A 13,954-nucleotide genomic window follows, 5' to 3' on the forward strand; every position below is an offset into this window, starting at 1 on the left:
TCTGTCTTTCGCTCTCCTCTCTCTGTGCGCGAGCAGTGCCGTATGTGCTCGCGGAAGCTCGCAATACAATCGCATCGAGGCACACGTCCGTACTTGCCAGGGTGTCCGCATATAAGTTAACGCGCGCGAGATGTGCGTGATATGTGACCCTCCCTCTCGTACTTTTTTATTGGCTATACTTAGCCTACGCATCGTTTTTTAGCACATACGAGAAGGCGCATTGCGCCGTTGTACGTTTGTTTCTTCCCCACAGCGGCTTGTTGCTGCGGACCGCCACGGCTTGATATGGTCCTTGTACTGTGGAGGAGGGGCGCACACGATTTTGTTTTGTTTGCTTTCGCCGAAGCGCTTTGCTCACACCATTGACTTCCCTCTCACGCCTCATTTTGACATCACTGAGCGAGATGTGTGTGCGTGTGTGTGTGTGTGCAGCCACCTTAACGCTCTTCAACCCTAAACGAGTTTGGAGTGGAGGCGTGCCTCCTCGCATTTTCCTTCACTGGCTCTGCGACTACTGCCAACCGTCGCATTGTCGCTGACACGTCACAATAGTCTACTTACTTGGTTTTATTTATATTGTAAGGAGCTGAAACAAGACCAGAAATTTTCACGAGAATAGTTAGTTTCCTTTTTGCTTGATTTTCACCGAATTACTGAACGCCTACGCCTGCTATATAACACATCCTTCCACCAAAGGGGATCACAGATTTGAAAACTGCAGTCGCCGTCATCGGTACATGCGAAACGGGAATGCGATGTCTGCATGTGCGTGTATATCGTGCCAGAAAAATCTCGCCGACGATTACGATACTGCCTAATATAAGCTCCATACGTGTTTTCATTTGGCGATACATTGGCTGGCACAGACAATCTGTCCCGTGCGGCAAGTTGCAAACGGAGTGAAATGTGGCGTGACTGCCTCACTAATGCGGAAGGCGAGAGCCAGCGCGTGGGTGATGCGTGGCCGCCATTCAGAGCAGCCGCCGCCGACAGACCTCCCAGACGATGGATGGGTGGATGGATGGATGTTATGAGCGTCCCCTTTGGAACGGGGTGGTCGGTTGCGCCACCAAGCTCTTGCTACTATTATGCCTAATATTCTACCAAGGTTAAACAATGAAAAAAGACAATGAAAAAAGACAAAAAAAAAACACTATGAACTACCACTCCCAAATTTTCTGATCCCCTATTGTGAACTGTGCTTTTGTACGTCTCCGTCTTTTGTCGTTTTCCTACTTTTCTTCCACCAATCCTCCAGTCGCCTATTACTACTCTTACGATGCGCGCTACTCTGGCGCCATCTCGTAGCCAGGGTAGCGCGCATCACCCTCCTCTCCATTTTCCCCTCGTGGTTCCGCTGCACTCTACTCCGCTTTCCTCCTCGCATCTATCAGATCCCCATGTCGCTCCGCGTTCGCTTTTTCATCTTCCGCTGTACTCGTTCGCTCGGTTATACGCCGACGCCTACGCTGACGCTCGCCGCAGCAACGGGTGAGAGTTGCGCTTGAAAATGCAGTGAAGAAACCTTGTACATGCATGACGCCTTCGTCGAGGCGGCTCTCCGCAGCGATGATGCCACTATACCTCTTGTTACTGCGGCTGATCTGGGACACTCGTAGGGCACGCGCACAATTGAGCGTGTACTGCTCGGCACCTGTCGCTGTCGCAGTAAAACAAGAACGATAAAGCTGAGATTGTAGTGTGCAGCTACGTGCCGGGATTGCTTGTCGTACCGTCTAAAGAGTTTCGATGCCTGCCATGCCCGTGAAAGCCGCGGAAGGACGTCAGACTCGCACCTGCCCCTACACATAGCATAAAACAGAAAACTAAAGGTACCAGGATCCTGCAGTGTGTGTGGAATAGGCCGAAGTACAAAGCTTGCGCTGTCAATACCTAGCGGCGAGGCAACGGAAGACTTGGACTTCTTTAAAGCCGACTGCAATGAAATTTCACTCTAGCTACATTCGGTACAAATGAGCAGTATATACTACCACTAAGGCATTCTTGGCAATGCCGCAGGGCTGGTAATCGCGTAGTGTTTTTGTTAGCATCCTTAAAACAGCCTCTGAGTATACGTCAGGTGCAACTGGTGGTCCCAGTACACCGCATACAAGTTTTTTTCTTTAAGTGCGTCGCGGACAGTCGCGGGCGCCAACTTACGTCGAGGTCATGCCGAGGAACTGCGCGCTCTGAAATGCCTCACTTCCGGCGAACGGTAATGGTAGCGTTTCTTTTTTTTTTTCAATTGCGGTATCAAAAGCTGCTGTTCTTGCGGTCTTTTCTTATCGTTTCTATTCGTGTTTTGATCGTCAAACTTTGTACGGAGTCTTCGTTGTATGTATACACTGTCTTAAACTATGCCTTTTATGCTATCCAAACGGTCTCTGAAATCGTTTTTGCCGTACGCCTAGGCGGTGAGGGCGTAAATAACAAGGAGTGGTCTCTCACAAAAATTTTGTCTCAGCGCGATGTAATAAAACACGGTCGAGTGGTTAAACGTTTAACCTTTTCTCCAGCCACGGCGTTCTCTACCAATGTTTAAGCCGTGCGGCCATGGCTATTATATAGTTTGTTTATGCAATGCCCACAGTATCTTTCATGCATTACATGTGGGGGGGGGGGGGGAAGGGGATACATAACTACAAGCGTATTCGTGCATAATGATTTAGAAATAACCAAGAAATTACAACAGTTAGCATATACAGAGGAAGAACCATAAGTAATATCGCATCAATCCAACAAGGCATAAAGCGTATCATTCTATATTACATCAATACTGAAGACGGTAGTCTATGCCACTCCCGTTTATTTCTAGGGAAAGAAGACATCCCGAATAGTTCTGTATGGCAAAATATTTCTAGTACTTAATGGGCGTGGTCGCCTCGAGCTGATTCATAATAAGGTTTAAGTGTGTACTGCACTGTTGCTCGTTCTACCAATCGTTGAGGGTAAGATACTTTGAAAAAGTTTTGAACGATGTTTTTTCCTGTGAGTTCCAACAGACTCCCATAATAAATAATTATTCGCTTGTTTAGCGTTAAAGTTAAAACTAGTTTCCAGTGACAAATCTTGCAGCTAAATTTTGTATTCTTTCAAGGCGTTCCTTGTCGCCAACCATCCGTGAGTCCCATACCTCGTGGGAATATTCTAAGCAGACCTTACGAAAGTCCTGAAAAGTAGCTCTTTATCAACTTGAGAAGGGGGGTGCCAGCGAAACACAAAGGACGCGCACACAAGGAAAAGGCGCTAATGCAGCTCTTTGTTAGCCATACTGAAATTTTAGCATTTCGCCGTAGAAACCCTAATGACTTGCCTGCACTCGCTGTTACATGATCGACATGACGATGCCATTTTAAATCATTGGTAAAATAAACTCCTAGGTATTTATATACAGACACCTGTGGCAATGCAACGTTATCCAAGGAAAACTGAAACAAAGAAGGTTTATAAATGCGAAGCATTTCTTGGCGAACATTTGCCTCCTTAAAAGTCATCCATCCATCCATCCATCCATCCATCCATCCATCCATCCATCCATCCATCCATCCATCCATCCATCCATCCATCCATCCGTCCGTCCGTCCGTCCGTCCGTCCGTCCGTCCGTCCGTCCGTCCGTCCGTCCGTCCGTCCGTCCGTCCGTCCGTCCGTCCGTCCGTCCGTCCGTCCGTCTACTTCTCATGGTCGTTTCGTTAACTTGGTAGGTACGAAAATTGGCATAGTGTGACAAGAGTATATGAAGAACATAATTGATAGGTCATGACATGCGTAAAATGACATGCGTGTCCTGTAGTCATGAAACAGCCGCCTACGCCCTGGTATGTACCAAAACTGGCAGAGTATGACAAGAGTGTATGACGAACATAAAATAGGTCATGACATGAATGTCACGACATGCGTGTCATGTAGGTCATGGAAGAGCCGCCTACATCTTCGTGCTCTCATGGTCGTTTTGTTAACTTGGTAGGCTCCCCGCACACTACTTCGCATAACATCGATTGCCACAGGGCGTAGAATCTGTCGGTTTTTTTTTCTTGCTAGATGACATGAAAACTGTCTTAGCTAGGTTGAGACTTATGTTCCGTTTACAACACCACTCACTAATGCGGCTGAGATCCCACTGTGATATGCGGCAATCATTACAACTTATAGGCGTGTAGAAAACGCAATCACTAGCGTAGAATCTCAAATGTGAAAGCTCCTTCACTGATATCGTTGATGAATAATAGAGAGAGAGTGAGAAGCTTTTATTGGCTTAAATGATTTACGTGCAGTGGTCGGAGACCCTTTAGTCCAAGGCCCCGCTGGCCTCGGCCGCCCGCTTGACCTGTCTTATGAAGGACTGTTGTCCCGCCAGGTCTGAGCTGGTTAGCTGTGCCTCCCATTGCTCCATTGTGTGGTGTGTTTTATCAAACGGGTGTGATTCACAATCCTAAGTAATGTGTTGTAATGTTGGTATGCCTCCGCACCCTGGGCAGTCGGGCCTGTAGCGAGTGGGGAACATGGCATTCTGTAATTTAAGGTGGGGGGAATACCCCAGTCTGGAATTTTGCGCCAGCTGACGGCTTCTCCACTGAGTTGTGGGTGAGGGGGAGGGTATTTTTTTCCTGGTTGCACGCTGATGAGCGAGAATCTCCCGGGCATTCGTTGGATTGGGGTCATTACAGTGGCTACCTGGGACCGTCCCAGTCGAGTCTGCCCGGTTAATAATACCTCGGGCTAGCGAATCGGCCAGTGCGTTCCCCTCAAAGCCTGTATGACATGGACACCATAGGATCCGGTGATTATGGGTGAATTTCGTCGGCATTATTGAGTGACATGTTTTGGTCACGTGGCCCCTGAGAAAAAGGCGGCATGCTTGTTCTGAGACTGTTATTATGGTGATGCTCTTTTACGTGCGTTCCGCGTGAGCGAGGGCCATTGCCACGGCGAAAGTTTCGGCAGCCGCCGGACTACCTGCCTTGACGGATACCGTAAATTGTTGCTGTGCTTTCGTGTCGACGATTGCCACTACGTACCTCCTGATGTTCTTTTGGGCATCACTGGCGTTCGAGTGTACGTTCGAATACGCGGCTGCGTCCGTGTATATTGTGTTGTACGTGGGATTATTTTCATACATTGTTCTAATATGTTGTGCGCGTGCTTTTCGTCTTGCTTTAATGTATTCAGGGTGCATGTTTTTGGGTATGGGGGCCACTGTTATTCGAGCTCGTGTTGAGGTTGGTAGTGGTAATACGTGCTCGCTGATAAGTTGTGGGTGTGGGGAAATACGTGCCCTTGTCAGTAGGGCCCGTCCTGCGTGAGTGTAGCTCAAGCGTTCCCTCTGGGAGATTAGTGTGGCTTGTTTTAGTTTTTCGAATGTGTTGTGTACTCCTAAAGCTAGCAGGCGATCTGTGGACGTCCCCTTGGGCAGTCCGAGGGCCGCTTTGTATGCTGATCTTATTATGATGTCGACTTGCCTTTCCTCCTCGCGACTAAGGAAGTGGTAGGGCAGGCCGTACGTGACTCGGCTTATCACTAGTGCTTGGACGAGCCTCAGCGTGTCGTGTTCTTGCATGCCCACCCCCGTAAGCAGGCGTTTGGTGTGTTGCGACACCACGTACCCGAGCACACGAGGGTTGGACCCTCCCGCGTGTAACCGTGCGCGCCTTAGCCGTGTCTGGGGAAGGGGGGATCCTGGGGGTTGAGCCGATGCCGGGTGTTTGGACCTTTAAGGCCCCCCGGCAGAGGCAACACACCTCTTCGGCCTCTGCTTCACATAGACGGCACCCCCGGAATGACCCACCCGGGGAAATCGGTAGTTGCCTTTTCCTTTCTCTTTCTCCCTCAAATCTTCGCCTTTCTCTCACTTTTAATCTTTCCTGTCCTCTCTTTATTTTCGTATTACTTCAGGCTTCGTAGGCAGTGAGGGTTAACCTTGTGTACTATATCCAGTCTTGGGTATATGTATTTGGTTAAAGCGGGGTTGTACCGCGGGCGTGCGCAAAACTGAATATTTCCGTCCTGTGTCGTCCCCTGGTTGGGCTCCATGGTGGGCGGCGGCCATCCCTGCCGAGAACACCATACTTCTAATGGCCACTTCTTTTCTCCGACTACCTGATCGCCCTCAGAAACAAAGGCGCACCGAAGATATTTTCCAATTTCTTGGAAACAAACCGCCAAACTTGCCCCGATTCCATGTAATCCATTCAAACAAACCTGAAAAGACTATGAGAATGATTTCTCCTTTCCTCGTGTGTAAGTAACTGACTGAAACTCTTGGTACAGGCTATAAAGCATCGAAACTGGCTAGCGGCGATCTCCTTTTGGAACTCCGCGAACCGAAACAGTTTGAAAACCTTCCTAAAGTTGAGTCATTTGGTGAAATCCCAGTAACAGTAACCGCACACCGAACTATGAACACCAGCCGTGCTGTTATTTCTGGCGACGATTTGATGGGACTCACAGAAGCCGAACTGTTGGAAGGCTGGAGTGAGCAAAACGTGATCAATGTTAAAAGAATCATGCTATGGCGCAACGGGAAGGAGATAAAAAGCAAGCATCTTGTACTGACTTTCTCCTCGTGCATTCTGCCTGAGACACTAGAAGCCGGCTATGTGATGCTACGGGTCAGGCCGTATGTTCCAAATCCTCTCCGCTGCTTCAAATGCTAGCGTTTCGGCCACAGTTCCCAGAACTGCAGAGGCCGGCAGACATGTGCAACATGTAGTTCCCGTGACCATGCCTCTGAAATGTGCGAGAAAGCTCCGCACTGCGGGAACTGTGATGGCGAGCATGCCGCATACTCGCGGTCATGCCCGTCTTGGAAGAAAGAAAAAGAAATAGTCACAATCAAAGTAAAAGAAAACATCATTCAAAGAAGCACCTAGGCGGGTTGCATACTTTCCTAAGGCCAGCTTTGCCGAAGTGGCGCGTCAGGGGGCAGCTTCACAACGGCCTCCGGCGGCTGTCCGACCCACAAGCCGTGAGTCGGCAGTTATGCCATCTGCCGCCGCGGCGGTTGCAGCTAGCGCTGCTCCGTCAACCCAGCAGACGGGGCCATCGACCCTGAAGGTGGGCGCAGCCGAGGTTGCCCCAACCTCCCCGACCCCTTCCAGCCCTGGCAACGGTCAGCGCAGCTGGTGGGCGGTGGGCGCAGCGGTCTTGCCCTCCAAGGCTGGACCCTCGCTTGAAACTTCCCGCTCGCAAGAGCACGTGTCCGGCGCCTCACAAGAGGCAATGGACACTACACCCATCCCCAAGGCGCACCAAGCGCCCAAGGAGCGGCGAGGCTCCCTCGAACGCTCCAGAAAGGGCAGAACCCCCGTTACAGGGCCTCGAAAGAGCTCTGTAGCCTAAGGCATCACCTCCGTTTCCGTAAACACAGCACCAATTTTTCTTTAAATATGGATACACAAATCATTCAATGGAATGTCAGAGGTCTTAGGAATCTCGATGATGTGCAAGAACTGATCCATAAACCCAATCCAAAAGTGCTGTGTTTACAGGAAACACACTTAAAATCAATATACACAAACTTTCTTCGACAGTATGTTACTTTTCGCAAAGATCGCGATGATGCTGTCGCATCATCGGGCGGTGTTGCAATTGTAATTCAAGAAAGCATAGCCTGTCAACGTTTACAACTACGAACGGCTCTTGAGGCAGTGGCGGTTCGAGTTGTTCTGCTGAACGAACTTATCACTATTTGCTCGCTTTATATACCCCCACACTACAAACTAAGTAAACATGAATTTCAGTCCTTTATAGATGAATTGCCAGAACCATATGTTGTTCTTGGCGATTTCAATGCACATAACTTCCTGTGGGGCGACCCTCGTATAGATGCGCGAGGACGTCTTGTTGAACAGTTCCTTTTTTCTTCTGGTGCGTGCCTGTTGAATAAGAAGGAACACACATATTGCAAACAGAACCTATTCTTCAATAGATCTTAGCATAATCTCCCCGTCTGTACTGCCTGAACTTGAATGGGAAGTTACCGACAACCTTTACGGCAGTGACCACTTCCCTATACTGCTAATGTCACCTAAAGAAAACGAATATCCTCCACAAGCTCCTAGGTGGAAGATTGAGACAGCTGATTGGGAGAAATTTCGAACTCTCACTAGCATCTCATGGGCTGACAAGTCTTCTCTAGAAATTGATGCTGCGGTGGAGTATCTTACAACATTCATAATAGACGCCGCATCAAAATGCATATCCGAAGTGAGTGGTTTAGCATGCAAACGGCGCGTCCCGTGGTGGAACCACGAATGTAGGACCGCCCGTAAGAAACAAAACAAAGCGTGGGGGTTGCTACGTGCCTCTCCCACTGCGGAGGATCTTATTAACTTTAAAAAAGCAAAATCCGAAGGCAGGAGAACGCGCCGACAGGCCAGAAGAGAGAGTTGGCTGAAATTTTTATCGAGTATTAACTCGTTTAAAGACGAGGCCAAAGCCTGGAACAGGGTTAATAGTATTAGAGGGCGCCAAACATATTCACTCCCTCTGATAAACACACAAGGCGATACCCTGCAAGATCAGGCAGACTCACTTGGGGAGCAGTTTGAGAGCGTGTCGAGCTCAACCCATTATTCTCAGTCCTTTCTCAAATATAAACAAATAGAAGAATGTAAGCCAATAATTACAAAATCCTGACAGAATGAACCTATAACCGGCCTTTCAGTATTGCCGAGTTGAGAGCTGCCTTGAACACATGCAAAAGCACTGCACCGGGACCTGACAGAGTCATGTATGATATGACCAGAAACTTACATACTGATACACAAGTTGCACTACTCACACTTTACAACACTATTTTAGCTGCGGGATACCTCCCATCTGCATGGAAATAGGCGATTGTGGTTCCTGTCCTGAAGCAGGGAAAAGACCCCTCCTTGGCAGCAAGTTATCGTCCGATAGCTCTTACAAATTGTCTGTGTAAGCTCTTTGAAAAAATGATTAATCACAGACTCATTCACTTCCTTGAATTCAACAATATACTCGATCCCTATCAGTGTGGCTTCAGACAAGGGCGGTCAACAACAGATCATCTTGTGCGCATTGAAGGATATATTCGCGATGCCTTTGTACACAAATAGTATTTCCTCTCCATATTCCTCGATATGGAGAAGGCATATGATACAACATGGCGCTACGGGATCTTGCGAGATTTGTCGGGAATGGGCATCTGTGGAAATATGTTGAAAATAATTGAAAGCTATTTGTCCAATCGTACCTTCCGTGTAAAAGTCGGCAACGCACTGTCACGTCCCTTTACCCAGGAAACTGGTGTACCTCAGGGAGGCGTGCTCAGCTGCACTCTCTTTATCGTTAAGACGAACACACTACGTGCTTCACTACCACCTGCCATTTTTTTATTCCGTATACGTAGACGATATGCAAATAGGCTTCAAATCCTGCAACCTCACAGTATGCGAAAGACAGGTACTGCAGGGCTTAAACAAAGTGTCCAAATGGGCAGACCAAAACGGATTTCAGGTCAACCCCCACAAAAGTTCTTGTGTTCTCTTCACAAGAAAGAGAGGCCTGGTCCCAGATCCTTTTGTAGAACTGGGCGGACAACAAATTCCTGTCAACAAAGAACACAAATTCCCACGTGTTATTCTTGACTCCAGGCTCACTTTCATTCCTCACATAAGAACATCTTAAAGAAAAATGTCTTAGAACAATGAACCTACTTAAAATCCTATCCCACACAACGTGGGGTAGCGACAGACAGTGTTTATTGAATTATTTACAAGAGCCTAGTTCGATCACGGTTAGATTATGGTGCCGTAGTATATTACTCTGCCGCACCGAGCGCGCTTAAGGACCCCGTTCACCATCTGGGTATCCGTCTGGCCACTGGCGCATTTAGAACAAGCCCTGTTGAAAGTCTATATGTAGAGTCAGATGAGTGGCCACTCCATCTTCAGAGAACGAACATCAGCTTAACGTATTTTCTCATGATTCGCTCTAATAAGGAACATCCGTGTTTTGCAAGTGCTAATGACTTGACGTCTGAAACACTTTTTCATAACAGACCCTCTACGAGACTTCCTTTCCCACTCCGTAAAGAGAACCTAGCACGGAAATGGATGTCCTAGTTCTCGAACAACGCCCAATGCCTCCAGCTAAGCTAGTACCGCCCTGGGAGTGGCAACTGATAGAGTGTGACACATCCTTTGTAGAGGTCACTAAACATGCGCCAGAGACACATATCAAAATGCACTTCTTGGAGCTCCAGTACAAGTACTCGTGCACAGAGTTTTACACAGACGCTTCTAAGTCGCATGCCGGGGTGTCCTGCGCAGCCATTGGTCCTTCCTTCTCGGAATCCGGTGTACTGCACCCTGAAACAAGCATATTTACGGCTGAGGCCCATGCACTATTGTCGGCTGTAAAACATATCAGAAAATCAAATATTCAAAAAATAATTTTATTTACAGACTCCTTAAGCGTCGTAAAAGCCTTGAAGTCACACTGTAAACACAGAAACCCCGTAATTACTGAGCTCTATTCCATTCTCTGTAGAGCGTATATGTCTAACCAGCATGTCATTATATGCTGGGTGCCTGTACATAGGGGCATCGAGGGTAACGTTCTAGCAGACCTGATGGCCACATCAATTTCATTGCATGCAGTTAATCCTACTGCTTCGGTCCCTGTCACAGACCTCAAGCATTTTTTAAGAACGAAACTGCGAAACCACTGGCAACGAAAGTGGGACGCAGAAGTAAATAACAAACTGCACGTGATAAAGCCACAGTTAGGTTCTTGGCCCTCGGTAACAAAGTCACGGCGAACAGATGTCCTATTCTGTCGCCTCAGAATAGGACACACATTTGGCACACATAACTTTTTACTCTCTGAGAATGATCCTCCAACCTGCGGTAGATGCGGGGAGAGGCTGACCGTCTTCCACGTCCTCCTGGAGTGTCGGGCAGCCTGAGAGAAAAACATTTTCCCCTAGCATACCGGCAGCAGATCCCCCTTCATCCTGCAATGTTACTCGGCCCAGAACCGGTATTTCACACCAACGCCGTCCTCGGTTTTTTGAAAGATGTTGTATTGCATATTATTAGCCCCACAAGTTCGTAGCGCTTCCTCTCTTCAGAGGATGCCGCTGTGGTAATTATTTTGTATAGCACATGCCTCTAGGCCTTTGTGGTTCAAGGGCTCTGGCGAGGCAGTAGTGCTGTAAGCAATTTAACATCTCGCATATTTTAAACAATGCATCATTCTTCTACGATGGATTTTAATGTTCATAGTATTCGTCATTAGTCGTCGCCATAATATTATAGCACGTAGATTTTACGCACTTTACAGCGACTATTTTTAGGCCAGTTTACAGCCAAGTCACATCTTCCATAATACATCGTTAACACTACCACTTGTCATGGCGCTCTTTGGCCAAACCTGGCCCTTGCGCCATAAAACACTACACATCATCATCATTACATTCCAACTTTCCTATAAGTTACTCGACGGACCATTTGCGCATTGTTATTTGCGGTGGTTTTCAATGTTTTGATGGTGTGGGATGCGCTCCCGCTACTTTGAAGCCAGAAACCCATGATGCGCATCGCCTTAACTTCCTGGACCGTGTGTCCTTCCACAACGATGTTGACAGGTCCGCTGGATATGTAGCCCCTCGAGTCTACCTGAATGACTTGCGATTTTTCAGGGGCACATTTGAGGCCACTGCTCCTCGAGAATTTGTCTACTGCCTCGACTGCTTGTTGTAGTGCTTGTTCTTTGTGTCCCAGAGAGTCCCTTGCTGCCCACAGCGTTATGTTGTCTGCGTATAATGGGTAACCCAAATCGGGGATTTGGTCCAGCTGTCGCGCCAGGCGATACATCGCTATATTGAACAGCAAAGGAGAGATTATTGCCCCTTGGGGTGTTCCTCTACTGGGCATATTGAACTTTTGGGAAGTGGTTTGACCGATTCCTATTGTGGCGGTGCGGTTGGCGAGAAAAGCCCGCACGTAGTTGTATGCTCGTTCTCCGCATCCCGTCATTTCGAGTTCCTCCAATATTGTTTTGTGTGAAACGTTATCAAATGCTCTCTTGAGGTCTAGTGCGAGCACTAGTCTTTCCTCTCCGCGGGCGACGTTAGCTATAACTTCTCTGATCAGTAAGAATGTGTCTTGACAGGATAGCCCCATACGGTACCTTATCATGGTGTTTGGAAAGCATCTAATTTCTTCAAGGTACCGCTGCAGTCTTATTTGTACTACTCGTTCGTACAGTTTACCCAGGCAGGACGTGAGAGAAATGGGCCTCAGAGCGTCTATTGAGGGAGTCTTTATAGGTTTGGGGATCATGATAATTTTAGCGTGTTTCCATTCCGGGGGCAATTGGCCTTTGAGCCAGCTCTCGTCATTGAACAGTTCTGTGATTTTAGTCAGGACTCTAGCGTCCAGGTTCCGAAGCATCGCGTTCATGATAGCATCAGGGCCAGGAGCCGAGTTTCTGGCGGCTGCTTGAGCTGCCTCAAAGACTTCTGCATATGTGAAAGGTTCATATAATTTGGAATTCGCCTTTCCAAGGTATGGCCGCGTCTCGTTTGAGGCGTCTTTGTTTAGTGGTGGTCCTATGCATCGTTCGTTAAGTTTCTCTAGAAGTTCCGCGTCTGTGCCTGGGAAACTGTCTGATATGATTTGGAGTCGTTTGTTGTTTTCCGTGCGTGTGCTATCCGGGTCAAGCATTCCATGAAGGATGCGCCACGTGCCAGCCGTTCCTAAGGTCCCCGAGAGGGACCCGCAGAACGTAGCCCACTTGTTTTTCGCTAATTCGTCTGCGTGTCGTTGCGCTTCCTTTGCCAGAAGTGTTATGCGGGCACGTAGCTGTTTGTTGAGGCGTTGCTTTTTCCAACGCCTAACTAATCTGTGCTTTTCGTCCCACAAGTTTACTAGGTGGGAATCTACCACGGGGGCATCCGACGTGCGCTGTATGGTTTTGGTAGCGTCCTTGTGTGTTGATTGGATGAATTTTGTCCATTCTTGTATGTTGTCGGGAGTCTTTGCTGCGTCGAGGTTCCGTTGGAGCTCCCTGTATTTTGACCAATCGGTTAATTTCGTTGTGCCAATCGTTCTACGTAATTTGGGGGTCGAGAGTGAAATACGAATCAGATCATGATCACTGCCCAAGTTTTCGTTTAGCGATGCCCACTGTGCGTCTTTGATGTTTAGCGTGTACGCGCGATCGCGTGTTGTGTCCCTGCTCACGCTGTTACCTACGTGTGAACGTGCCTATGTGGTTTGCTGTGTGCATGCCGAGGTTCACAACCGATTGTTCAAGTAGGGCTCCTTTAGGGGATGTGGACACGTAGCCCCACATTGTATGTGGCGCGTTGAAATCGCCCAATATCACAATCCGGTCTTTGGTGCCCGCTATGGTCTTAGTGTACGATAAAATTTGGGGTATGTCCAGACCTTTGCTTTTGGGAGGGCTGTAAATGTTTATGATGCTGTGTGCTTTGCCTCTTTTCCGCGGTAGCACACTGATCGTTACGGAATTCGTTTCCCCGGCACGTTGGGGCAGGAATATCATTTCTGCCGTGATTGTCTTGCTCACCAGCGTGGCAACTTTAGGATTTTGGGGGTCGCTCAGAACATAATAGCCCTGTAGTCGGGCTGGTTTGGGCCCAACCTCCTGAAGGCATATTATGTCCGGAGCTACCTGAGAGCTTTTAATAAACTGCTAGAGGGCTGCCGCCTTTCTAGCGAAGGATCGGCAGTTCCATTGCCAGATCTCTAATTGTTCTGGGTTTGGTTTTGTTTTCTCTATAAGTGTAGTAGCCATGGTTCCCACTCGTTATTTATGCTTTTGACATCTCGGTGTCCGAGCCGTCCGTATCAATTATGCGGTGGGCCGTCTTGGTCTTGTCCGAACCGGCGCCGACTGCTATGGCGCGTTTCTTAGTCGTTGTGGTTTTGGCTGCGGTCTTTAGCTGCTCCGTTACTTGT

The 13,954-nt window shown here is 48.3% G+C and overlaps 2 protein-coding genes across 4 annotated transcripts in view; one reads left to right on the forward strand and one right to left on the reverse strand.

The window, feature by feature from the left end:
- Positions 1-13,954, forward strand: part of LOC135903396 (uncharacterized) — a 124,737-nt gene that overhangs the window by 64,663 nt on the left and 46,120 nt on the right. The gene's annotated exons all lie outside the window — the stretch shown is intronic.
- LOC139056413 (uncharacterized) overlaps positions 9,437-13,954 on the reverse strand; it is a 43,760-nt gene continuing 39,242 nt past the window's right edge. For both annotated transcript variants that reach the window (XM_070534622.1, XM_070534621.1), the window contains one exon: positions 9,437-9,570. In XM_070534622.1, coding sequence (XP_070390723.1) covers positions 9,511-9,570 — 60 coding nt within the window. In that variant the 3' untranslated portion in view covers positions 9,437-9,510. The remainder of the gene's footprint in view (positions 9,571-13,954) is intronic.

The sequence above is a fragment of the Dermacentor albipictus genome, chromosome 2 (genome assembly GCF_038994185.2).
Source record: "Dermacentor albipictus isolate Rhodes 1998 colony chromosome 2, USDA_Dalb.pri_finalv2, whole genome shotgun sequence".
NCBI lineage: Eukaryota > Metazoa > Arthropoda > Arachnida > Ixodida > Ixodidae > Dermacentor > Dermacentor albipictus.